The 27,712-nt window shown below is 43.9% G+C and overlaps 2 protein-coding genes across 6 annotated transcripts in view; one reads left to right on the top strand and one right to left on the bottom strand.

Moving 5' to 3' along the window:
* Positions 1-27,712, bottom strand: part of CACNA2D4 (calcium voltage-gated channel auxiliary subunit alpha2delta 4) — a 374,858-nt gene that overhangs the window by 52,952 nt on the left and 294,194 nt on the right. For all 5 annotated transcript variants that reach the window (XM_073621593.1, XM_073621591.1, XM_073621594.1 and 2 more), the window contains 2 exons: positions 1,848-1,909; positions 488-502 (listed from right to left, as the gene is read on the bottom strand). In XM_073621593.1, coding sequence (XP_073477694.1) covers positions 488-502; positions 1,848-1,909 — 77 coding nt within the window. The remainder of the gene's footprint in view (positions 1-487; positions 503-1,847; positions 1,910-27,712) is intronic.
* Positions 24,811-27,712, top strand: part of LRTM2 (leucine rich repeats and transmembrane domains 2) — a 113,965-nt gene continuing 111,063 nt past the window's right edge. Inside the window, exon 1 of the mRNA XM_073621589.1 lies at positions 24,811-25,254. The gene's annotated coding sequence lies outside the window, so the exon portion shown is untranslated. The remainder of the gene's footprint in view (positions 25,255-27,712) is intronic.

The following is a 27,712-nucleotide window of genomic DNA, read 5'->3' as shown; positions in this document are numbered from 1 at the left end:
CCTCGACTTTTCTTGTCTCTGCTGTCAAAAATAAACAACGATTTGACCCCACTAACAAATGTTAAGTCAAGCAAACATTCTTACAATAAACAAGTTATTATTATTATTATTATTATACAGTATTTATATAGCGCCAACAGTTTACGTGTTCTAACATTATTCTACTTTTCTTATCACTTCGCTCTATGTATAGGACAAGGATCACCAACTAAAACCAAATTGGTTTTAGTTATGCTTTTGGTTTTAGATTCTGCAATTGGTTTTGCAATTTCTTCTCACTGGACTGAGGTTCTAACTCGTCTATACTTCATCCAAAATGTAAACCAAATTAATTTTAGATATGCAATTGGTTTTAGATTCTGAATTAGGGAGCTTTGAAATAAAATTATTACAACATTTTGCGAGATTCTTTCTTCAAGAATATGAGTGAAGCAGTCACATGTAAGAATGGCAAAGCCTCAAAGAGAAAGAAGAAATTCAGACTTACATCAGTGTCATTGGGCTGAGGAGGCAGGTCACCAGGCACCACATAAAAGATAAAGAAGAAAGTCAAAGATTTACTTTTGATGAAAACAGGAAGAACTTTGTATTCTACAAGTAGGATGGTTACAAACTGAAGGAAGGGGTGGGACATAATGCTGGGTACCCACAGGAAGATTTTTTTCATTCAACCCAGCAGGCTAAATGGAAGAAAAACGTACAGATCGCCATACTGTCACATCACATGTTAGTGCGGTAATATTCCGCTGAGCTTTTGTGTTCAGACAGGGGGGACTATACCCCCCCCTCCCCCCCACCAGAACACAGTGATCGCTGCAAGAGCAGATTGGACGCTGGTTTTCCAGTATGCTCTTTCGAAAGAAACCAGTCATGAGACAGGCTTCTGTTGGACCAGGTCAAAATTCAACCGGTTCCTGCCGGAACAACCGTTTCAGCTTATGTGTACCCAGCTTGAGTCAGAGGCAGACATATGGAGCCAATAAGTTCCCAGGGGATGCCTCTGGCCCATATGTACCATCACTTCACATATACCATATGGCCAAACATTTGTGGACACCTGACCATCGCACTTATATGAGCTTGCTGGACATTCCTTTCCAACACCATGGCCATGAATTTAGAGTTACCCCACCACCATCTTTGTGGCTATAATAGCCTCCACTCTTCTAGAAAGGCTTTACACAAGAGTTTGGAGTGTATCTGTGGGAATTTGGCCAATTCAACCAAAAGAGGATTTGCAAGGTCAGGCACCGGCTTGTCAGTGGTGTGTTCCAATTCATTCCAAGGGTGTGTTCAGTATGGTTGAGGTCAGGGCACTGTGCAGGACACTTGAGTTCCTTCACATCAAACTGTTCAAACCATCTCTTTATAGAACTGGCTTTGCATGCAAGGGCACGTTCATGCCAGGCCTTCCCTAGACTGTTACCACAAAATTGGAAGAGCACAATTGTCTAAAATATCCTTGTACGCTGTAGCATTAATAGAACCCTTCACTGGAAACTCCTGAATCCTGTCATCCAAAGGGTGTCCACATATTTGGGATCATATAATGATTATGAACCATCATGGTTCCCTCTGCTTTCTTTCCTATAATTACAAGAAAAGGACAATTCCATAGCTCAACTCACCAACCAGTCTGCTGACCAACCAAATTTACCTGTCTAACCGTATGTTAAAAGCATATAACACGATGCCATTCACGCATACTGGAATCTTGCATGAAACAACTGTTAATCCCTCATTTCAATGAGCCCCAATTTACATATTTAGACTGTAAATTGCAGAAGCATGTTGGGAAAGCCAAAGAAGCAAAAAGGCCAACTGAATACACAGTCCTTTTCACTGACCTGTCGTGTCACCTCCCAGAAAATATTCCGCAGCATGGAGAGCTTCATCTGAACGCCAACGGCTGTGAAGACAACAGAAAAAAGTTAGCAAAGACTGTGCACTATATATATTTTATCATGATTTTCTTTTTTTATTTGGCAAAGAAATATCCTTATTGACTACATTGATGTAACTGCTACTTTTAAAAGTAAAAGACATTTGGTGCTAAGCAGATTTACAGCCTTTGTGGCTAATGAGGAATATAAAGGGTGCCTCTATTTATACTCTGGTGTCAATGTACAAGTTATGGGGGACCCTATGTGGTAGGTCTGTCATTGTTTTAGGGCCGTACTATCTGAAATTCTCAATAAAACTCTTATGTTGACAAGCTGGGGTCCCAAAATTAAAGGTATACTTAAAAAAAAGTTAAAAGTTAATCTAAAAAAAAAATAAGAATTATTTTATGAAGTGTGGAAGGGTTTTTATTGCTGTGTCCCGCTGGGGAGATTCACCCTTTCTATTCAGGTGACCATTGTAACTGGTTACTGGGTTAGAAGTTTTTCAAAATTATAAATTGTTTTTTTTTTTGATATGCTTTGATAAAAGCCTACACACATATGCACATTTAACAGCTGGTATGTGAGCAATCCCATAATATAACATTTTAAAGCTAACCAGATATCAAAGACACAAACTAATGCAGCTCTTTAGTCAATAATCAATTATTAAATGTATTTTAAACACAGACAGTGCAAGTACCGGAATATGACCTGGTATCAACCTCTTGCAGACCCTGTACAGCAGAGCTCAGACTGGAAGAAGGGGGAACAGCACAAGTAGCCAATCATTTGGGCTGCATTTGTCATATGTTAAAAAGAACATGCTGATAGAAGTAGAAGTAGAGAGCAGAGTGACAAAGAGAGTTAAGCTCATCCGTCAGCTGCCTTATCCTTCACTGTTCATTCACAGGTTGGGGTAGGGACAAGACCCAGTAAGTGTTACTGAACTTCAGCAGAGAAAACTCTGTCTCTGTGAGATCGGTCTATGTGCTGTATGGCAGATCTGTGTACATCTCGGGACTGGATGAACAGAAATAAGTTTCCTTTGACAGGTAAAATCTCGTATATATGTATTTCATCTGTGTATTTATCTATTTACCTGGAGTTCAGCTTTAAAGAATTCATCTGTTTTTTTAATGAATAAACAGAAACAACCAAAGCACAGGCCAAGCACATGTCTGTAAAGGATCCCATAGAGAAGAAAGCAATGTGTGCAATTATTACAATCCAGTTTCTGCACCCCTTTATCTCTCTGACCCCAGACAGCTGCCTGTGTGGCACACACATCAAAGATTAAGACTCTCCCTCACAGCTATTATTTCTTTTGTCTTGGATTCTGCCCAAACTTCCTCCCTGTAGAGAACTTCGGAATAACAGTCCTGGAACACACAATCTCTTTATCCATCTTGTTCAACACGGGACACCTTGTCAGCCTATGTGTGGCACTAATTAACACTCACTTCAATGTACTGCCTAGAGGGGAGAGGGTTCTCTTCTCCCCTCCAGAACTATATATGAAAAATATTAAATATGTTATTGAATCAAACCACACAAAGCCATGTGACACTGGATGAAGAATCTCTCCGCAATACATTCACCATCAAAATCAATATGACAGAGATCCCAAAAGAAAACTTAAATGAGAATAAGGCTCACCATACACTAGTAGATCCTCAAACATGAAAATTCTCATGAGCACATTCAATGATGAATGTCGTTCAAAAGTACTTCAAATACGTTTAATATTCAATTTTGGAGTGAATGGACTTTCCCAAACAAAAACAGCATTTTGTTCATTCGAGAAAATCGCTCCTTCGAATTTTCTTGTAACTGTGGTGGAAAACTAATGTTACATTACACAAGTAAAGGCACAAAAACTGGAAAGCTATATCACCATCATGACTGGCAGGTAAACACTATAAATATAAATCATATATTTAGTCCATAACAGTCTATGTAGGGGTCATGAGGAAGCAGACTAATGGTATAGAATCCACACCGAGGGCTGCCTTCCAAAAAGAACTGAAACCAAGCTCCAAGATCTGAAGGAAAAAACACAAGGGAGGGAGGCGCCTCTGGGTGTAGTATGTAAACCAAATTATTAAAAAAAACAATGTGCAAACAACTCACATTTGGATGAATAAAAGACAGCATGTGATAAAAGTATGATCCGTCATAAGAGGGGTCCGTCAGATCGGTCACAAACGTCTCTGCTGGCTGCCGTGCGTGTGGCTTGCTATACACCGCTAGAGCCGGCCGCGGTGGTGATGGAATTCAAAGCGAGGCCTGGAACACTGGTGGAAGGCAGGCGCGGAGCTGTGACATCACTGGTACGCGCCTGCCTTCCACCAGCGTTCCAGGCCTCGCTTTGAATTCCATCACCACCGCGGCCGGCTCTAGCGGTGTACGGCAAGCCACACGCACGGCAGCCAGCAGAGACGTTTGTGACCGATCTGACGGACCCCTCTTATGATGGATCATACTTTTATCACATGCTGTCTTTTATTCATCCAAATGTGAGTTGTTTGCACATTGTTTTTTTTAATAAATTGGTTTACATACTACACCCAGAGGCGCCTCCCTCCCTTGTGTTTTTTCCTTCAGAAAACTAATGTTAGTTTGACACCTTGTATGATTAGACTTTAGCCCAGGTTCACACTGATGTGGGTTAGAAATTTCAATTCAGCAATGCAGTCCGACTTCGGGGGTTATTTGACAGACATCTGTGCGGGTTCATGCACAGATGTCTATTTAAATTGTCCCCGAAGTCGCGAAAAGTAGTACAGGAACTACTTTTGGGAATCGGTGTGGCGCCACAAAGTCGCTGTGGCACTGATTTGGATGGAGCTATTGCAATAGCCACAGATTGCATGCCAAATCGGAGCAATGTGAACGTGGGCTTAAAGGAACCTCTCTGATCTTCTTGGATCAAGGCTGGGTTTACACACTCCCGATGCATTAATGCACGTTTTTTTTATGCACTGAGATAAGGCAGCTCTTTCAAATGAATGAGCTGATGATCTCTGTACAGGCCACATCAAGGGTATGAGTGTTCTATTGAGGAACACTGACATACATTTCTGTTGCACTGCATAAAAATTAAGTATGCCTAAAATTTTCTTTGATGCACACCAACACAACTGTTTGTGTCTGAAACAAACTCATAGACAGCAATGGTTTTTAGAGTGTCCTTGCATTTAATCTTGGGGACTCAGAGTCTTATGTGGGTATTATCTAGAGTGGTCTGCATGCAACTGCAGCCTGCTGAGAAATGCCAATTTCTCCAAACTGACATCCACCCATCAAGGCATTCTGATAATTGCACATCTCCTCCCTAGAGTCAGTTCAGTGCTTGTATCAGGTCTGAGGGCTCTTGAGAGGAGTACTGAGGCAGGGTACTATGATCATTTCAGGAGGTTATGTACAGTACCCTAACGACCCCACAGAAGTCAGTAATGAAAACAGAAAGATATAATTTTAAATTTCTATTAGCAGGTTGATGAGGGAAATCAAAACACAAGCAAATTCAAATTTAAAGTTTTAAACCGCTTGCTGCCAAGCGTACTTATATAAACGTCTTGGGCAGCAAGCGCTTTTACCAGGATCATGGCTGCATCTACAGCCATGATCCTGGTACCATTTATTAAAGCCGGTGATCAGCTTTCCTGTAACAGTGATCTGCACAGTCCACTTTTACAGTACAATTAAGGCCCCCACTGCCGTTCCTAGGCTCTCCCTTTCCACTGGGGAGTCCGGGACCATGGTAAGTAGTCAGGTTAGCTGCCCACAGAGGAGATGGGGGAACATCCATTCCCCCATCTCCTTTGTGATGAATGAAACCGGAAGTGACAAGGATTTTGTTACTTCTGGTTTCAGAGCTGTTTTGACCTGGCCATTACAGCCAGAAAGCAGATGATCAAACACGATCCGTGTTTGATCAGCTGCCTTGGAGGGCAGGGGAGACATCAGGGGTCTAATAGACTCCTGATGTCTCCATAAAGAGTATCTGTCACTGCCTAAAGCTATCACAAGAGAGCTTGTTCACCTCTTGTGATAGCAATAAATGAAAGAGAAAATAAAGTAAAAAAAAAGTGTAACAAAATTAAATTAAATAAATACACATAATTCATTTTTTTTACAGCACCCCTGCGCCCCTACTTACCCGCAAATGCGCATATAGGTATAGCATACATATTTACACGATTGCACCACACATATGAGGTATTGTCATTGCAGTGACAGCAATAATTCTCATGTTTAACTCTAAACTGATAACTTGTAAAGGCTTTTAAAGCATCGCCTATGGCTAATTTTAGCTACCGTAGTTTGTTGCCATTCCACAGGTGTGCGCAATTTTAAATCTTGACATGTTTGGTATCTGTTTACTCAACTCATCTTTTATATTTTACCAAAAATTGGGTATTATATCGTGATTGTGTGCACCAAAATTCTTTTAAAATTATTTGGTTCTGAAAATTTGCGCTTAATAAACAGCTGCACAAATATCATGCGACATAAAAAAATGTTATTATTTTATTCTATAGGGCTTCTGCTTTCAGAAAATATATAATGTTTGGGTGTTTTAAGTAATTAAGTTAACAAAACATACAGACTTTAACATGCATGTGAAAAATGTCAAAATTGCCCTGATAGGCAAGTCTTTAAAGAGCAACTCCAGTCTCCTCCCAAAATAGGGACTTTTTTTTAATATAATGAGACTTACCTGTCCAGGGATCCAGTGATGTCCTCACCCAAGCCAATTCTTCAATCTGCTTTGGGTGCAGGCGCCGGCATCTTAACCTAGGCTCGTCCCCCTCCACTGCCACATTTGGCACTTTTTGTGGGGGAGCGGGTTTTGTCAGGTACCTGGTCCCACTTCCATTTAGGTAAGGGAAGTAAGAGCACCAGAATCTTAGGTAAGGGAGTTGCGATGCACTTTGTGAATGGTCCTGTAGTCTTTTGGGACCTGTGATGTGTCCCAGAAGGCAGCGGAGGGGAAGGAGGAGGAGCCAAATGTCACCGCGACAATCTGACCGGAACCTTAAATGTATATATGTATCAATGTGATAGCGTTGCTCAGTATGTGACTACTGAATAACACATATAACAATAATTTTACTAAAATGATAAACAATTAATAGTAAAGTGCAAATGCCAATATAAAAAGTGCCAAATATTAAATAAAAAATGTGCAAATATCAAATGTAAAGTCCACAAAATGCTTTTCATAGATTGTGCACCCAAAGAGTCTCTTGCAATGAACCGTGCTCCACACATCAATACACAGTGTATCTCCACTCCATTAACCTGTGTCCCATTCACCAGGCGCAGTGCAAGCTCACCTCCATCTTAGACCCACAAGGGGTCATATAAGCTTAGATAAGGTAATATCTGATACAAACAAAAAGGATACCCAATAGCAGCGCTATCATATTGATATATATACAAGTAGGGAGGATGTGGGAACACATAGGTGATAGCAGCAGCCTACTTTGTTTTTACCACTAGGTGGCAGCGCGCAATCAATCTGATTGATTTTTTTTACCTGTCAAAACCAGTTACCCGCTCCCCCACAAAAAGTGCCAAATGTGGCAGTAGAGTGGGGCAGGAGGCAAACAAGCCGAAGTTCACCCAAAAGTAAAAGTTGCTTGTTTGCCTCCTACCCCCTTCCTCTTTAAAATTGCCACTTTTGCCCAGATAGGCTAGGTTAAGATGTCGGCGCCTGGACCCAAAGCCCATTTAAGAATTGGCTCCTGTGAGGACAGTGCTGGATCCCTGAACAGGCGATTGTCCTTATATTGAGAGTCAGCTGCTGACTTTTAATTTTTTTTTGGGGGGGGGGGGGGGAGCTCCTCTTTAAGGGCTAACAGGTTCACTTTATTGCCATCCTTTGAAAATCCAGTGTTACAATTGCAAATGAAAACTTTGAGGGGTTAATTAAGATTGCTACATGGAATAATATTTCAGTGTGCTGAATCAGGTCTGATACCTGTAATCCTTCCATAGTGAAGGTCCTTCTTCGTGTAGCTGTTCACCATCTGACATATTTCTGCTAATTTAATAACGCTGATTACATGATAGGCTGATTATAAGATGCGCTAATTACACAACCGACAGTCAATAAGATTGATGACAACATATTTATCTAGATCCTCATGATGCTAGACAGATGCAGCGCTCCTCAGCTATCTCATTTTTTTAACAGTTATGGCATTTACAGCACAACTACCTATTAAAGCTGAACTCCAGCCAAAACTTGTTCTCACCCTTCCACACTCAAAATGACACAAAAAAAATGAATAATGTTTTTGGATGGAGTTGAGCTTTCCAAAAACAAATATTGTTGTAAATAAGAGAAATGTAATGCAGCCATTTAACAGTTTTCCCTGTTAAAGTGCAGAGCTCTGCCTATTCTTTCCACTGACATCGTCAAGCCCCCCTGAATTCCAAAGGACAGTAAACTGACCTATTGTTTAGAAAGTTTGGAGGACCTGATCTAAATGGTCATGAAAGTTTTACAAATATAAGCAGAAGTGTTCCCTGATTCCAAGCCCTGCCCACAGTAATTCTCAGACTGGAAGGTTGCATGGCATGAATTCATGTGACAAGAGTCTGCAGTCCCGCTCAAAGCTAACTTTGGCTGAAGTGAACTCTACATGTTTCCTGCACAGAATTAGAAGTGCACTGATTGTTCTTGATACTTGCAGTTGCTCCATAAGCAAAAAATATTTCTGTCTGCCAATAAGCGATTGTTCATCCAAGTTATAAATAAATATATCAGCAGCGGTTTGATCCCTGAGCTGTTTTATTTGTAACATTTGTGGTCTTACTGGTGACTGTTAGTCATTTTCTGGTCCTGGATGTTAGAGGTGGGTGGTTGATGCCATTGTGTGCACAGATGGGGAGTCAGAGCTGGAGATGGTAATTACAGAGGGGGTGACAGTCTGAAGGTTATAATATCCAATACACACCAGCAAACAATAGAGACAACGACAAACACTGCGACAAAGAAGGCAGAACAGATAAACGGAACTCAGATAATAAGAGAGAACGCAGACAACAAGAGCGGCAGATTAACCGCTACAGAGATACAGAAGATCAGACAGAGGGTAAGGAGAAAGAGAGGAAGGAGAAGGAAAGAAAGAAAGAATGGAAAGGAAAGAAGGAAGAAAGAAAGTTAGGAAAGGAAGGAAGAAACAAAGAAAGAACAAAGAAGAAAGGAAAAGAAAGAAGGAAAGAAAGAAGGAAAGAAAGAAAGAGAGAAAGAAGAAAAAAGACAACAAAAGCAGCAGATTACCTATAACAGAGATACAGAAGATCAGACACAGAGTGCCGACATCCGATTCAGTCTGCTCAGTGGAGCCCTGTGTGTAAATGGCTCTACTTGAGAATTCTTCCTCTTCCTCTGTGCCCTGATATGGCCAAAGCCATAGAAAGCACAAGGGGGCTGACTAACATCATGAGTTGCATCATGGTATATGACCAGCATTCTCCACATGGTACTATACATTCAGGGCTGCTGTTAGAAATCACAGGGCCCCATACAGATTACCCGCTAGGGCCCCCTTCCCTGTCCGAAAGTGACTGACAAAGATTTATCAGCTGCACAGATGAATGAACAGAAGCGGTCCGAGGTTTCCTGCTCATTTCACAAACTGTAGCATTGTAAACACCGATTCCTATGCTTCAGTGATGAATGGACACAGGCGTGATTGGCACCGATCCCTCACTGTGTTTTTTTAAGAAAAGGAAGGGGCTAGTAAATGAGTATATTTGTGGCTCTTTCCCCCGCTCTCCATCATGAAACATTCCCCTGTTTGCCCGCAGCAGCTTCCGGTGAGAGAGGAGAGGAGGGAAGCCGGACGCGCTACAGTGGAAAGGGGCACATGGGGGTTGAGACACAGTAGCGGCTGGTGGTATATTTTTTTTGGAGGGGGCCAAACAATCCACCCGACGGCACCCCCCCTGTCGGTCGGGTCACAGGCACCCCCCCCCCAGTCAGTCACCACCCCCCATCTAGTTCGCGGGCAGCAGCGCTTCCTCTGGGCGGCACATCCTCCTCCTTCATGTGGCTTCTCCTGCATTTCCTCCCTCCTCCTCCTCGGTGCCCAATAGGATCGCTTCTCCTCTCGGTCAATCTGGTAAATCAGGAAGACAATATTATTTTGCTATTGTCACACAACTGGGTTTGCTCGGGGCGCAAAGCCCACCCTTTTTTAAAGCCTATTAGAGCCTCTGGCTCTAATCACGTGCTTCTAAAAAAAAAAAAAAAAAAACCCCATTGGAATCCATGTGCCCCGCATGTAGATTAGGGGGCTGGACGCATGTATTAGGGGGGCGGTGTCAGGGAATCAACAGCAGGAGAAGGGCTCTAGGACCCAGCATCTCTACCAGCACTTATGGCAGGAGAAGGACTTTAGGACCCAGCATCTCTGGCAGGAGAAGGACTTTAGGACCCAGTATCTCTACCAGCAGGTCACATGGGCCTATATAAGGAAGTCTGCTAGTGTCTGCAATTGCTGGTTTGTCTTCAGCTCCCCCTGTGTTCCTGTGCCCTGTATTATCTGTTGATCTGATCTCCTGTGTACCGACCCGGCTTGTTTTGACCTGCTCTTCCTGATCCTCTGGCTTGACCCTTTGGCTTGCACCTGGCTTCCTCCTTCCTGCTCCCAGCATCTGACCCCGGCCTGGCTTTTGGACTCTGCTTATCTTGCTCCCTGTACTAAGACGCAGCTGATCTTAGGTCATTCTGATCCTGGACTGTCTCTCTGTGAATAATCCCTGGCCTGACTCCCGGCTCCGTAATTCAGTTATTCCACTGGACTCTGTCTCCTGGACCTTTCAAGCACGCCTGTCTCCAGCAACCCGGCACCCGTGCTTCTGTGGGCACCACACCTGCTGTTCCACCTTCAGTGGTGTGCTGCACTCGGCCGCAAGGGGAGCCCTCCCAGCATCTCGGCCTCCTACCAAGTTACTGACAGTACAAACCAGCCATGTCAGAGGCCAACGGAGGTGTCTCCCCGCTGGAAGCCACAAGTCTACAGATCACGGCCCTCACTCAGGTCATCCAAAAACTCCAGGAAAGGTACTCTCAGTTAGAGGACCGCCTGCAGCACCTGTCTGCGACACCTACCGCCACAGATCAAGGACCGTCTTCCGCCAACCCTCCGGTAGTTACTCCTACTGTGGTAATGCCCCCTCCGGAACCACGAGTACCAACACCAGAACGCTTCTCCGGTGATCGGAAGAAATTCAGATCCTTTAAGAACGCCTGTTACCTATACTTGGCACTGCAACCACGGACTTTTTCCACTGAAACAGTGAAGGTGGGATTCATTATTTCTTTGTTGACTGATGAACCCCAAATATGGGCTCATGGCTTATTGGAGCAGGAGAGTCCTCTCATCAACTCTGTGGATCAGTTCTTCGAAACCATGGGCCAATTATACGATGACCCCCTGCGGGTGGCCACTGCTGAAGCTGCTCTGCATACCCTACGGCAGGGTCAGCGCCCTGTGGAAGATTACACGGTGGAATTCCGTACCTGGTCCTCAGACTCAGGTTGGAACGAGGCAGCCTTAAGTTATCAGTATCGGCTGGGGCTGTCTGAATCCCTCAAGGATGAACTGTTCAGAATTGAGACCCCCTCAACACTAGAAGGTCTCATCCTACCGACCATTCAAATCGATAGACGCTTACGTGAACGCCAGTCTGAACGTATCCAAACCCTTCCCGCCTACATCCAACCCCATGCAGCTTGGCCTGGCCCATCCAACATTAACTTCAGAGGAGAAACTTCATCGCCGACAGGTGAACCTTTGCTTCTACTGTGGGGGAACAGGACATTACATAACCTTTTGCCCTGTAAGACCCAGGAAATCAGTTCCCTGCACTTCGGTCAATTTCCAGGTATCCAGATCTTCTCCAACCCATATCAGTCTTCCTGTCACATTACTGGTGGCAGGAGAGGAAGTTCATCTCCAAGCAATAGTGGATTCTGGGGCATGCAGCTGTTTCTTGGATCTGACCTTGGCAAAGAGACTCGCTATCCCTCTTCACCACAAAAGGTAAAGACTGACCGTCCATCTGGCCGATGGCTCAATGCCTAGTTCTGGGCATGTCACCCAAGAAACGGCACCTATCTTTACCTCCATCAATTCTAGTCACCAGGAATTTCTACGTTTTGATGTCCTGAGCTCCCCTATATTCCCTGTGATCCTGGGAATTCCATTGCTACAAGCGCACAATCCTCAGATTGACTGGTCCAAGTGGGAAGTTCTCTTCACTTCTTCCTACTGCCGTCAGCATTGTCTTGCTCCTGAATCCAAGGACTTTTCTAGTTGTCTGTCCTACCCACACCCAGTGTGGATACCAATATACCAGCGGCCTACCATGAATTCCAAGATGTTTTTGACAAGAAGAATGCGGATACTCTACCCCCACACCGCCCCTATGATTGCCCCATTGACTTGCTACCGGGGGCTGAGATTCCTTTTGGCCGTATTTTTCCCCTTTCTGAGACTGAACTTGAAACTTTGAGGCATTATGTTGATGAAAATCTTGAAAAGGGATTTATCCGCCCTTCCTCCTCTCCTGCCGATGCCAGCATTTTCTTTGTTGAAAAAAAAGATAAAACCTTGAGGCCATGTGTGGACTACAGGGACTTAAACAAAATTACTCTTAAAAATCGCTATCCACTCCCCCTCATCCCCGAACTCTTCCAGAGGTTTCGTACAGCCCACATTTTCACCAAATTAGACCTACGTGGAGCTTACAAAGTCCGTATCCGAGAGGGGGATGAGTGGAAAACAGCATTCAGAACAAGATTCGGGCACTTTGAATACTTAGTAATGCCGTTTGGACAATGTAACGCCCCGGCCACATTTCAACATTTCATAAATGATATTTTTCGGCAGTACTTAGACCACTTCGTTATCGTCTACCTCGACGATATTCTCATATTCTCAGCTACTCTGGAGCTTCACAGAACGCATGTAAAAAAGGTACTGGGCATCCTCAGAACACATGGATTGTATGTAAAAGCCGAGAAATGCGACTTTGAGAAGACGACAATCCAATTCCTCGGACTCATCATCACCACTAATGGGGTAGCTATGGATCCTCAAAAGGTAAAGGCTATCCTTGAGTGGCCAGCTCCATCTGATAAGAAGGGTGTTCAGAGGTTCATGGGCTTCGCAAATTTCTACAGGAGATTTATAAAGAACTTCTCTAGCATTGTAGTGCCTATCACCCAGATAACCCGCCAACATACCAGATTCCAGTGGTCAGTAGCAGCACAAACTGCCTTCGATCAACTGAAGCTCCTCTTTACCTCTGCATCTATCTTACAGCATCCTGATCCTACCTTACCCTATGTCCTGGAAGTTGATGCCTCCGAAGTAGCCAGGGGGGCAGTTCTTTCCCAACGTCAGGGGCCCAAAGCCCTACTTCATCCCGTGGCCTTCTCTTCAAGGAAGATGAGTCAGCCGGAGAAGAACTACGACGTGGGGGATCGGGAGCTCTTGGCGATTAAAACTGCTCTGGAGAAATGGAGATATTTCCTGGAGGGTGCCGTCCATCCTATCTTAATCTTTACAGACCATAAGAACCTAGAATATCTCCGCACAGGCAAGCGACTGAGACCCCAGCAGGCTTGATGGGCTCTATTCTTTTCTAGGTTTAACTTCCATATCACCTTCCGCCCAGGGTCTAAGAATGGAAAAGCCGACGCCTTGTCCCGAATGTTCCCTGACACCCCGGAAGAGATCACACCCAGTTCAATTCTGTCCCCTCAAAATTTCCTCTTGATCCAGCCTGATTTAAGGATTTCAATTGAGCAGGCATCCACCCAGTGCACGGAGGCAGAAATCTCCTCTCTAAGAAGCCAGGAGGGGCTCCTTTGGCATCAAAACAAGATTTTTGTCCCACAGCAAGCCAGGCTTCAGGTTTTAAGAACTTTTCACGACCACCAATTGGCTGGCCACTTTGGGGTCCGAAAAACGACCAAACTGGTCCAATGGTCTTTATGGTGGCCCACTCTGAGATCCGATTGTAAGGAGTATGTCAATTCTTGCACAACATGCCAGCGGAATAAGAGGTCCAACGCTAAATCCTGGGGCCTGTTAAGACCTCTGCCAGTCCCGGAACAGCCTTGGAAAAACATTTCATTAGACTTTATCGTGGATTTACCCCCTTCAGAAGAATTCACAACCATCTTGGTAGTAGTAGACCGGCTATCCAAGATGGCACACTTCTTGCCAATGATGGGCACACCTTCCGCCATGGACACAACAAAAACTTTCATCAAAGAAATAGTCAGATTGCATGGTGTACCAGACAACATTGTGTCAGAGGTGTTCAATTCACCTCTAGGTTCTGGAGGAACCTTTGCAAATTGCTGTCAATTGAAACATGTTTTTCCACAGCCTACCACCCCCAGAGCAACGGTCAAATGGAAAGGACTAACCAAACGCTAGAACAGTATCTAAGATGTTTTTGTTCCTTTTCTCAGGATGATTGGATTTCATTATTGCCCTGTGCGGAATTTGCATACAATAACTCTGTGCACGCTGCTACCAACCAGTCGCCCTTCTGGGCGAATTATGGCTACCATCCCTCATTTCTACCCAATATCAGCCCCGAATCTTCAGTTCCGGCAGTTCAAGACAGAATAAATTTCATTCAAACCAATTATCAAATTCTCCAGGATACAATGCGGAAAGCCCAAGAAGGGTATAAGAAACAATATGACAAGAAAAGAAGAGGAAACCCTGCCTTTAAAGTGGGGGACAAAGTGTGGCTCTCATCTGCAAACCTCAAACTGCCATGTCCATCCCGAAAGTTGGGGCCAAAGTTTGTTGGTCCTTTTGAAATCAAACGCGAAATAAATCCAGTAACCTTCGAACTTGCCTTACCTGAATCTTATAAGATCCACCCTGTATTTCATGTTGCACTTCTTAAACATGCCATTTCTAGTTCTTTTGCAGGGAGAGAAGAAGTACCCCCACCTCCGGTCCTGGTAGGAGATGAGACTGAATTTGAAGTGGAATCCATTCTTGACTGTCGACGGAGAGGTAGGACAATTCAGTTCTTAATTAAATGGAAAGGGTATCCACCTAAGGAGAGCTCCTGGGAACCTGAGGCCAATGTGCATGCCCCTAGATTCGTCCGAGAGTTTTGGGCCAAATACCCTAAGAAAATGGCTCAAATGGGCATCCGGAGGCTGCCCGTCAGGGGGGGGCACTGTCAGGGAATCAACAGCAGGAGAAGGACTCTAGGACCCAGCATCTCTACCAGCACTTATGGCAGGAGAAGGACTTTAGGACCCAGCATCTCTGGCAGGAGAAGGACTTTAGGACCCAGTATCTCTACCAGCAGGTCACATGGGCCTATATAAGGAAGTCTGCTAGTGTCTGCAATTGCTGGTTTGTCTCCAGCTCCCCCTGTGTTCCTGTATTATCTGCTGATCTGATCTCCTGTGTACCAACCCGGCTTGTTTTGACCTGCTCTTCCTGATCCTCTGGCTTGACCCTTTGGCTTGCACCTGGCTTCCTCCTTCCTGCTCCCAGCATCTGACCCCGGCCTGGCTTTTGGACTCTGCTTATCTTGCTCCCTGTACTAAGACGCAGCTGATCTTAGGTCATTCTGATCCTGGACTGTCTCTCTGTGAATGACCCCTGGCCTGACTCCCGGCTCCGATATTCAGTTATTCCACTGGACTCTGTCTCCTGGACCTTTCAAGCACGCCTGTCTCCAGCAACCTGGCACCCGTGCTTCTGTGGGCACCACACCTGCTGTTCCACCATCAGTGGTGTGCTGCACTCGGCCGCAAGGGGAGCCCTCCCAGCATCTCGGCCTCCTACCAAGTTACTGACAGGCGGCATTAGGGGCCACCAGTGTCCAAACAGCAGGTGGAATGGGCGCATGTGCTAGAACCAATCCCCCTGCAGGACAGCCGGAGAAGGAAAGAAGAGGAGAAGCTGGCAGCTAGGGATGAGCTTCGAGTTTGAGTCGAATGTAAGTTCGACTCGAACATCGGGTGTTCGCCCATTTGCCGAACAACGAGGCGTTTGCAGCAAATTATATATACACACAGTTGGGGCGGAAAGTATTCAGACCCCCTTAAATTTTTCACTCTTTGTTATATTGCAGCCATTTGCTAAAATCATTTAAGTCCAGCTGTGTTTGATTATACTGATTGGACTTGATTAGGAAAGCCACACACCTGTCTATATAAGACCTTACAGCTCACAGTGCATGTCAGAGCAAATGAGAATCATGAAGTCAAAGGAACTGCCTGAAGAGCTCAATGACAGAATTGTGGCAAGGCACAGATCTGGCCAAGGTTACAAAAAATTTCTGCTGCACTTAAGGTTCCTAAGAGCACAGTGGCCTCCATAATCCTTAAATGGAAGATGTTTGGGACGACCAGAACCCTTCCTAGAGCTGTCCGTCTGGCCAAACTGAGCTATTGGGGGAGAAGAGCCTTGGTGAGAGAGGCAAAGAAGAAGGCAAAGATCACTGTGGCTGAGCTCCAGAGATGCAGTCGGGAGATGGGAGAAAGTTGTAGAAAGTCAACCATCACTGCAGCCCTCCACCAGTCAGGGCTTTATGGCAGAGTGGCCCGACGGAAGCCTCTCCTCAGTGCAAGACACATGAAAGCCTGCATGGAGTTTTCTAAAAAAACACCTGAAGGACTCCAAGATGATGAGAAATAAGATTTTCTGGTCTGATGAGACCAAAATAGAACTTTTTGGCCTTAATTCTAAGCGGTATGTGTGGAGAAAACCAGGCACTGCTCATCACCTGTCCAATACAGTCCCAACAGTGAAGCATGGTGGTGGCAGCATCATGCTGTGGGGGTGTTTTTCAGCTGCAGGGACAGGAAGACTGGTTGCAATCGAGGGAAAGATGAATGTGGCCAAGTACAGGGATATCCTGGACGAAAACCTTCTCCAGAGTGCTCAGGACTTCAGACTGGGCCGAAGGTTTACCTTCCAACAAGACAATGACCCTAAGCGCACAGCTAAAATAACAAAGGAGTGGCTTCACAACAACTCTGTGACTGTTCTTGAATGGCCCAACCAGAGCCCTGACTTAAACCCAATTGAGCATCTCTGGAGAGACCTAAAAATGGCTGTCCACCAACGTTTACCATCCAACCTGACAGAACTGGAGAGGATCTGCAAGGAGGAATGGCAGAGGATCCCCAAATCCAGGTGTGAAAAACTTGTTGCATCTTTCCCCAAAAGACTCATGGCTGTATTAGATCAAAAGGGTGCTTCTACTAAATACTGAGCAAAGGGTCTGAATACTTAGGACCATGTGATATTTCAATTTTTCTTTTTTAATAAATCTGAAAAAATGTCAAGAATTCTGTGTTTTTCTGTCAATATGGGGTGCTGTGTGTACATTAATGAGAAAAAAAAATGAACTTGATGATTTTAGCAAATGGCTGCAATGTAACAAAGCGTGAAAAATGTAAGGGGGTCTGAATACTTTCCGTCTCCACTGTATATATACTCTGCATTCAGCATAGCCTATATATACAGTGCATTCGGCGGTGTACAGTTTCTAATACAGTACAGGCGGTGTACACAGTATATAATACAGTGTGTACAGTTTCAAATACACTTCAGGCAGTGTACACAGTATATAATACAGTGTAGTGCGGTGTTAAAAAAAAAAAAAAATACCCATCATGTCTAGATGGCCTCCAAGGAGAGGCAGACACTCACAGGCCATTAAAAGAGGGCAAGCAGCCTCTGAAATAATGCAGGGACCGTTCCTGCACCCAACAAGAGTAACTGTGAGGGGTTACAGTGTTTTGGCACCACCAAAACCTAAGGCCCAATGTTTCTGCCCCTGTGTAACAGAGGCATGTAATTACAATTTTTGAAATAATATTTAACAGCAGGGACCGTTCCTGCGCCCAACAAGAGTAACTGTGAGGGGTTACCATGTTCTGCCACCACCAACACGTAAGGCCCAATTTTTCAGCAGAGTATATAGTGCAGTCCGTATAGTATATATACTGCAGTTCAGAGTATATAGTGCACTCAGTGTAGTATATATAATTCAGTGCAGGGTATAAAGTGCAGTGTATAACATATAATATAGTGTATTGAAGTGGTTAAGGGGAGCCCTATGACAGGATTAAGAAAAAAAGGGCATGGGCTCCCCCGTCCATACCAGGCCCTTTGGGTCTGGTAGGGATTTTGGGGGGGACCCCATGCCATTTTAAAAAAAAAATGGCATGGAGTTCACCTTAATATCCATTCCAGACCCTAAGGGCATTTTGCTGCGGTACTTTTCTAAACAAGGGAAAGATGCGCTAATTTACAGGCAGATTAAGGGGACCCCCCAGGCACGATATTTAAAAAAATATTTAATTTTTATTGATTCACTTTAAGCATTCTTAAAATCACTGCTCCTGAAAAAACAGCCATTTTGGGGCATTGATACATGTCCCCTGGGGCAGTATCCAGGTCCCCAAACACTTTTTTTGGCAAAAACTTGCATATAAGTCTTTAAAATTAGCACTTTTGATTTTTCATGTTCATGTCCCATAGACTTTAAAGGTGTTTGCATGTTTGCACAAATTTTTTGTCTGTTCGCAAGTTCTGGTGTGAACCAAACTGGGGGGGTGTTTAGCTCATCCCTACTGGCAGCGCTGCAGAGGGAAGCAGAATCAGATCATTATTTGCAATAAGACAATACAACTGTACCCCTGCTCAACAGGTGCCTGGGCCCCCCTTTTGAACTGATGGGGCCCGGCCCAGTACAGGAGGGCTGGCTGTATTTCCTTATCTGCGGCCCTGTATACATTTATCAAGGTACATATGTTATATGGCTGCTTAATGTTCATAGAAAATTCCTACTACAGTGAATTTCCACTTTAAAGTCCTTTTTTTGTAATATATACTGTATGCTTATTAGGAGAAAGAGAAATAAAGAGAAGGTGAGGAGGTGATAGAAAGAGGATAAGAGAGATATAAGAAAATTGAGTAGAAGAGAGAAAAAGAAGGTAAAAGAGAAAGATGGTCAGTTGAGAAGAAAAAAAGAAAAATAAGAGGTTGAGAAAGACACAGGAAGAGAGGAAGAGACACAGACAGTAAGGAAGGACAGGGAGAAAGAAGGAACGAGACAGAGAAAGAGAGTGCCAGATCAAGAGAAATAATAAAATGACCAAAAATCTAAATGTCACCAATGGACTGTCCCTGTTTTTAAGAAAAATCGAATACATTTCATATTTTATTTACACTGGCTGGGCAGCTAAGTGCTACTGAGAGCTCCTCCACTTCCAGGTGAGAAGTCCGCAGTGCCCATCAGTTGTTGTTAGTGACAGTTTGTCTGCTGTGCGCAGGGAGGAATCTTTTTTTCAAAAAGCTCCGGGAAATTTTAAAGGGTCAGTCCATCCAAAAGTGATACTACATAATTCATTGTGGTACAGTGGGGACGGAAAGTATTCAGACCCCCTTAAATTTTTCACTCTTTGTTATATTGCAGCCATTTGCTAAAATCATTTACGTTCATTTTTTTTTCCTCATTAATGTACACACAGCACCCCAAATTGACAGAAAAACACAGAATTCTTGACATTTGTGCAGATTTATTAAAAAAGAAAAACTGAAATATCACATGGTCCTAAGTATTCAGACCCTTTGCTCAGTATTTAGTAGAAGCACCCTTTTGATCTAATACAGCCATGAGTCTTTTTAAGAAAGATGCAACAAGTTTTTCACACCTGGATTTGGGGATCCTCTGCCATTCCTCCTTGCAGATCCTCTCCAGTTATGTCAGGTTGGATGGTAAACGTTGGTGGACAGCCATTTTTAGGTCTCTCCAGAGATGCTCAATTGGGTTTAAGTCAGGGCTCTGGCTGGGCCATTCAAGAACAGTCACGGAATTTTAGCTGTGTGCTTAGGCCCAGTCTGAGGTCCTGAGCACTCTGGAGAAGGTTTTCGTCCAGGATATCTCTGTACTTGGCCGCATTCATCTTTCCCTCGATTGCAACCAGTCGTCACCATCTTTCTCACCATCTTGGAGTTCTTCAGTTGGTTTTTAGAAAACTCCATGCAGGCTTTTATGTGTCTTGCACTGAGGAGAGGCTTCCATCAGGCCACTCTGCCAAAAAGCTGCGACTGGTGGAGGGCTGCAGTGATGGTTGACTTTCTACAACTTTCTCCCATCTCCTGACTGCATCTCTGGAGCTAAGCCACAGTGATCTTTGGGTTCTTCTTTACCTCTCTCACCAAGGCTCTTCTCCCCCGATAGCTCAGTTTGGTCGGACGGCCAGCTCTAGGAAGGGTTCTGGTCATCCTAAACGTCTTCCATTTAAGGATTATGGAGGCCACTGTGCTCTTAGGAACCTTAAGTGCAGCAGGAATTTTTTTGTAACCTTGGCCAGATCTGTGCCTTGTCACAATTCTGCCTTTGAGCTCTTCAAGCAGTTCCTTTGACCTCTTGGTTCTCATTTGCTCTGACATGCACTGTGAGTTGTAAGGTCTTATATAGACAGGTATGTGGCTTTCCTAATCAAGTCCAATCAGTATAATCAAACACAGCTGGACTCAAATGAAGGTGTAGAACCATCTCAAGGATGATCAGAAGAAATGGATAGCACCTGAGTTAAATATATGAGTATCACAGCAAAGGGTCTGAATACTTAGGACCATGTGATATTTCAGTTTTTCTTTTTTAATAAATCTGCAAAAATGTCAACAATTCTGTGTTTTTCTGTCAATATGGGTGCTGTGTGTACATTAATGAGGAAAAAAAATTAACTCAAACGATTTTAGCAAATGGCTGCAATATAACAAAGAGTGAAAAATTTAAGGGGGTCTGAATACTTTCCGTCCCCACTGTATATCCACCTACGTTTCTGTTTAACACTGGAGTTTTGGATGTTCCCACCAACCTTTCTGTGTCCTTGCTCCTCCTGTTACCTTGTCCATAATATTAAGTAAAGAAAGGTCCAGCAGGGATGGTGGGAACCTTTTAAAATGGCAATAGCGGGTATGCAGACGTGGCAACTCAGCACAGAGATGGTGGAGGCTCCTCATAAGGGGCACAGCAGGTGTGCATACCTGAGAACTCAATGCAGAAGGCAAGAGCCCCTCATAATCGCACAGCAGATGTGTAGACCTGAGGACTCAATGCAGAGATGGTGGGGGCCCCCATTTAAAGGGCACAACAGGCGTGCAGACCCGGGAATGCAGCATACAGGTGGTGGGATTCCCTAATAGTGAGCAGGAGTAAAGACCCAGGAACTCAGCACAGGGATGGTAGGAACCCCTTATTATGGGGACAGGAGGTGCGCAGACCCAGGAACTTAGCACACAAATGGTGAGAACCCCTCATAATAGGTGCAGCAGATGTGCAGACCTGGAAACTCAGTGCAAGGGTGGTGGGAACCCCTTATAACGGGCACAGGTGGTGTGCAGACCCATGAACTCAGTGCAGGGGTGGTGGGAACCCCTTATAATGGGCACAGGTAGTGTGCAGACCCATGAACTCAGTAAAAGAATGGTGGAAGCCCCTAATAATGAGCCAAGCAGATGTGCATATCCAGAAACTCAGATGGTGGGAACCCTTCATTATGGGCAGAGCAGATGTACAAATTCAAAAATTCAGTGCACAAGTGGTGGGAACCCCCCTCATAATGAGCACCGTTGATGTGCAGGCCCAAGAACAAAGTACAAAAATGGTGGGAGCCCCTCATAATGGGTGCAGCAGGTATGAAGACCCATAATTTCTTTGCAAAGATCTACCCAATTGAGCACCAGAGAGATACAAGAGACTGCCAAAGTCTTTAACTCTCTAACATCCACCAATAATATATTGGTTTTCTGTAAACTGACTCCTTACATTTGCGAATGTTACTAATATGAATTTTTGTGAATATTACACTAATTATTTTACTACAGCCAGTTTGCAATGGAGTATTACTGGTCATTCACAAATGCACACAACTGAGAGGTGAATGCTGGGACTTGTAGTTCTTGCAGACAGCCCACCACCTGCCTGAATCGGATTGCAATATGTGTTAATGGAGCAGAGCCTGGAATGGGTCTCCTTGTGCGTCATTGCTTGTGATGGTGTGTGTGACTTTGCAAGTTCACACTTCCTATTTCTGTACGGTGTGGAGAGTCGAGTGCAAGCAGAGAGGCTAAATGGAGCCAGTTCCTAACATATGTATATTAAGGCACTGTCATCCCCATCCATCTATGTATCTGACACCGGATAACCTGTCCATATACTTTAGAAACCTTGAGCTTATGAAGTGCTGGGGTTATATGCTTGACCTGCCATAGCTGACCTCCTTCTTTAGATGTCACTTCCCAAACTGTCATCCTAATCCTCTGCCTTTAATACTTTGTGTTACTGACCCAGTCAAGCATAAAGAGTTTTAACTTTACTTGCAGTGATAAAAAACTAAAATAATATGGTTGCATAAGTGTGCACACCCTTAAACTAATACTTTTTTGAAGCACCTTTTGATTTTATTACAGCACGCAGTCTTTTTGGGTAAGAGTATCAGCATGGCACATCTCGGCTTGGCAATATTTGCCCACACTCTTTGCAAAAAACACTCCAAATCTGTTAGATTGCGAGGGCATCTCCTGTGCACAGCCCTTTTCAGATCACCCCACAGATTTTCAATAGGAATCAGGTCTGGGCTCTGGCTGAGACATTGAAGCCATTCCTTTGTTGATTTGGATGTATGCTTTGGGTCATTGGCATGCTGAAAGATTAAGTTCATCTTCATGTTAAGCTTTCTAGCAGAAGCCTGAAGGTTTTGTGCCAATATTGACTGGTATTTGGAACTGCTCAGAATTCCCTCTGCCTTGACTAAGGCCCCTGTTTCAGATGAAGAAAAACAGCCCCAAAGCATGATGCTGCCACCACCATGCTTCACTGTGGGTATGGTGTTCTTTTGGTGATGTGTAGACTTGTTTTTGCCCCAAACATATCTTTTGGAATTATGGCCAAAAAGTTCAATCTTGGTTTCATCAGACCCTAACACATTTTCCCACATGATTTTGGGAGACTTCAGTTGTGTGTTTGCAAAATTTAGCTGGGCTTGGATGTTTTTCTTCGTAAGAAAAGGCTTCTGTCTTGCCACTCTACCCCATAGCCCAGACATATGAAGAATATGGGAGATTGTTGTCACATGTACCACTCAGCCAGTACTTGCCAGATATTCCTGCAGCCCCTTTAATGTTGCTGTAGGCCTCTTGGCAGCCTCCATGACCAGTTTTCTTCTCATCTTTTCATCAATTTTGGAGGGACGTCCAGTTCTTGGTAATGTCACTGTTGTGCCATATTTTCTCCACTCGATGACTGTCTTCACTGTGTTCCATGGAATATCTAATGCCTTGAAAATTCTTATGTACCCTTCTCCTGACTGATACCCTTTAACAATGAGATCCCTCTGATGCTTTGGAAGCTCTCTGCGGACCATGGCTTTTGCTGTAGGATGCGACTAGGAAAATGTCAGGAAAGACCTAATAGAACAGCTAAACTTTATTTTGGTTAATCAGAGGCACTTTAAATGATGGCAGGTGTGTACTGACTGTGATTGCTTAATTCTGAACACAGCTACATCCCCAGTTATAGGAGGGTGTGCACACTTATGCAACCACATTATTTTAGTTTTTTATCCCCCCCCCCCCCCCCCCCAAAAGATTTCAGTTTGTTTTTCAATTGAATTGTACAGTTTATAGGTCACATTAAAGGTGGAATAAATTCTGAAATTTATTGATCTTTGTCTCATTTTTTACATCACAGAAACCTGGCATTTTACCAGGGCGTGTAGACTTTTTATATCCACTGTACATTTCAACTCAGTGACCCAAAAAACACAAAATTTAGAGAATGTAAAACTTACAGTTCAAAATGAATCCGCATCATTAGATGCAATGGGAAAACAATTTTAATTCAAAGCTGAACTTCAGGATAGTCAAATATTGTCAGTTTTATTTTCTCACATGCATCTTGGTGTGCTCTGTGTATTTCTTCCAGATCTGTGCATCTGTGCAGTAATCCAGTGTAAAACATCACCTCTGTGCAGGAGCCTCCTGTAATAAAGACCGGTCACTGCTGCCTTGGCAGCCTGTAGTGGGTGGGGCCTGAACACTGATGATGTCACTGCTACCTGTACAAGGTAATATCTGAGTTTGCAGTGGCATTTGGTATACAAAAAGTGGATTTATTATTAATAAGCCTAAATTTGTAGGAGGAGTTTCTGGCACTATATCTATACCTCTCTTGGGTCCCTACCTTGTCATCATTTTTTTCCGTTTTACCCTCCGTCCCCTTTTTTCATACTTACCTTTTTCTTTTCTCTTTCCTTGAGTATGCCCCCTTATTGGCATACTGACCATCCTGACCAGGGTACACCTCAGGTCAGTTTACATGTTCTTTATTTTCTATCGTATTAACAGACTCCTAACACAAATATATTATATATACACACACACACACACACACACATATTTATATATTTATTTTTTACTACCACTGTATCTGCACAACAGAAAACAGACTGCAGGGTCTCACACCGTGAGCCAACATGAATCCATTACAAATTGCTGCCAATGTGTTTAGGCAGAACACAGAAAGAGCAGAAAGAGGACCTCCGCATTGCAATAATCCCTATTCACCTTCCAATCAGCAGGCAGGTAACACAGGACATGCTGGCTGTACAGTGTGGCAGGAGCTGTGTGAATCACATGACTACAAAGCTTTTGGAAGGCAAAACAGCTCTTATACTATATGTATTTCAGCCTTAATGGTGGCTTTTTGGAAGTCAAATTGCTGGAAAAATGAATTGTGACAACAATGGGCAATAGTGTCTTTGTCATGTGTATTTCAGGCTGATGTGGCATTCTTGTTCATCCGATAACAGTTCAGTGGGTTTGGAGCTGCTGGAAATTAGCTGTGTTCATCGGAGGTGGTGTAGTCGCTTTATACGCCTGTACGTGTACGAGTGTGACAGAGCGAGGCTCAGTGCAGTGTGTGTCTGTCATTAGACACAGCCGTCTCTCCTCGCACTCCCCCTTCCCCGGGCTTCCCTGTCTCTCCTCTGCTGCTCTGTCTCTGTAATCATCTGTACACGTCCCCTCCATCCGCTGGATTTCACCCCCCTCCTCTCTGCCCCCCCAATCTATTCTCCCCCTGGAGCAGCGACAACTGAAGCAGCGCTGGGGCTCTCATCCTCTCTGACATCAACAGACTGAGGGGTCATTATTTTCTTCTTTTTTTTTATTTCGGGGGTCCATGACTGGCTTGCACGGTGGGGGTCCTGCTCATTCATTCCCGGCTGGCATCCATTCATCGGTTCGTCAGACCTCCAGAGGGAAAGGTAAGGAGGATGGCACGGATAAACTGTGGTATGGTGTGAATGGGGAACATGGACAGCAGCAGGTGCCAGATCAGGTGAGGGCTGGATGCTAGCAGGCAGATTTTGCATACCTGATGTCAACAATAAGGTTGTGAATGAAGCCAGCCAATGTCTCCTTCTTTAAGTCTAACCGAGCTGAACTACAGGTCTCTGTCACTGGGGGGGTCAAGCAACAGGGCAGCAATGTATACTGAGGGGGCTGTCCTTATACAGTCCTTGAGGGCCATGGTCAAGCCAGGGATTTAGGCTCAGTAAACAGTTCCACAATTCATTAGCATCTATTAATTGGGTAAATCTGCGGAAGGACTATGGACCTTGAAGATCAAGTTGGACAACCCTTTTATGTTATATGTCCTACATAAAAAAAACTGTCCAAATCCAGTCCTCAAGGGCCCAATACAGGACACTAAATCTCCCCTTGAAATGTATGGTCTTTTTTTCAGGCTTACTAAATTTAATGTTGTTAATGTATGGGGTCTTAAGATTGAAGCGGCCATGCCTTGAAGACTGGACATCAATGGAAGGATACAAGTAAGGCAGCTTATGGATAGATCAGCTAACCAGTGGCTCAAGGTGCAACTGTTGAGGGACCATAGGTTCTAGCATTACTCTACAATGATGACAAAAGCTTTGCTCCAAGGCCAAAAATTAAAGCGTGTCTAAACCAAAGAACAACAACGTAATATACTGCAGCTTACCAGTCCTTACATGTGGAGGCTTTGTTGGTTTTTCCTTTATTTCCACCTCATAATCCTGCCAGTAAAACACTTCCTGTCGAAGGGTGACAACCCTTACTCACTGTACTATTATCCATGGAGGGGCAGTGTTGTCTCCCTTAGGCTGCTTTTGCGATTTGAAATAAAAACACCTCCCGCTCTCCTCATAAAGGAGATGTTTTGTAGTTCGCAGAAGATTTCAGTTCAGTGCACAGGAAGTTACATGGACAGTGGATTTTTGGCGAAATCAACTGGATTGTGTCTCTATTTTTAGAAAATGGCCTGAAAAACTGAAAATTTATGCAGCCACCACATCCAAAGACTGGTACTCTGCAATATATTAAATTTTTGTTCTTCAGCGTCTTGAAGACTGGACAATATAGAAATACAGAGGGTTGCTTAAAACAGAACCTGTGGCTCAGCGTGCAACCCTTATGGAGGTGAAATCCCAGCATAGCGACATACACTTCAAGAGTATTTGTTCACTATTATTCTTAAACCAGATTTATATACCACCAACAGTTTTCGCAAAGCTTTACAAAATAAAGGGTACAGTACAGTTACAATACAAATCAAAACAAAACAAGAGGGTTTAGAGGTCCATGCTTGTGGTAATTTACAATCTATAAGGGAGGGTCAAGTGATATAAAAATGTAAGAACTGTGTGGGATGAGCTGATGGATAAGGTAAAAGTACAGTTTATTAGGTTGAAGTGGGATAGGTTTCCCTGAAGGATGGGTTTTCAGGGATCGCCAAGGCAGATAGAGTAGGAGATAATCAGACAGATTGAGGTAAGGTACTCCAGAGGATGAGAGAGGCTTTGGAGAAGTCCTGGGATAAGCATAGGAGGAGGTAATAAAGGAGCCAGTGAGCAGGAGGTCTTGGGAGGAGCAGAGAGAACAGTTTAGGTGATTTTTTGACATGAGCTTGGTGATGTAGCCTGGGCAAATCAAAGCCATTTGGCAGAGGCTGGTAGAGGACACTGAATGCTTGGTAAGGTGGATTTAGACAGCCATTGGATGCAGGGCTGAAAGGAGAGGTCAGATTCAAGGAATACACCTAAGTACCCTTGAATAAGGAGAGGGACTTATGTGCTATCAATCTTGAAGAAAAAGTTATGGGAAGTGGGGGGACAAAAGATTTGTTCTACAGTCACAAATTCTGATTGAGAAGGTTCTCCATCTGAATGTTAACTGCGTCTAAATTTTCAGCTTGCTGGTAATTTTACGATCATCTCCAATGATTGCCTTTGATTTGTTTCCCCCATTATTGTCAGCCAACTCAGCCTTTGTTACAAGAGTGATGCACGCAGCATTTCAATCTGTTGCATCCCTTGCCGTAATTGCATTCCTTGTGGTATGTCACCTCCAATATCTATTAGAAAGTTGATCTATTGAATCAAACCTCACCTTGATATCTACATGGTGGGTTATGCAGTACCTTCAAACACAACAACAGTTATTACCATAGGACAGTCCCATTAGTTAAATAGTTGACTTAGGATAAACTCCAGTCACAAATAAAATACACATATAAATACATGTGGCAACGCTTACCTTTTACTTCCCTTCAATCACTTTACTTCCTTTCCATCCAATCCCAAGATTACAGCCTTGTCTGGCAGTGAAAAAGATCTGATTTTACTTTTCAGTTCAGCAACACTTAAGCCAGGTACACACTACAGTTTTTTTTTAATTTTTTAT

Source organism: Aquarana catesbeiana, linkage group LG03 (assembly GCF_042186555.1).
Source record: "Aquarana catesbeiana isolate 2022-GZ linkage group LG03, ASM4218655v1, whole genome shotgun sequence".
NCBI classification, from domain to species: domain Eukaryota; kingdom Metazoa; phylum Chordata; class Amphibia; order Anura; family Ranidae; genus Aquarana; species Aquarana catesbeiana.
This window is presented reverse-complemented; position numbering and strand designations above follow the sequence as displayed.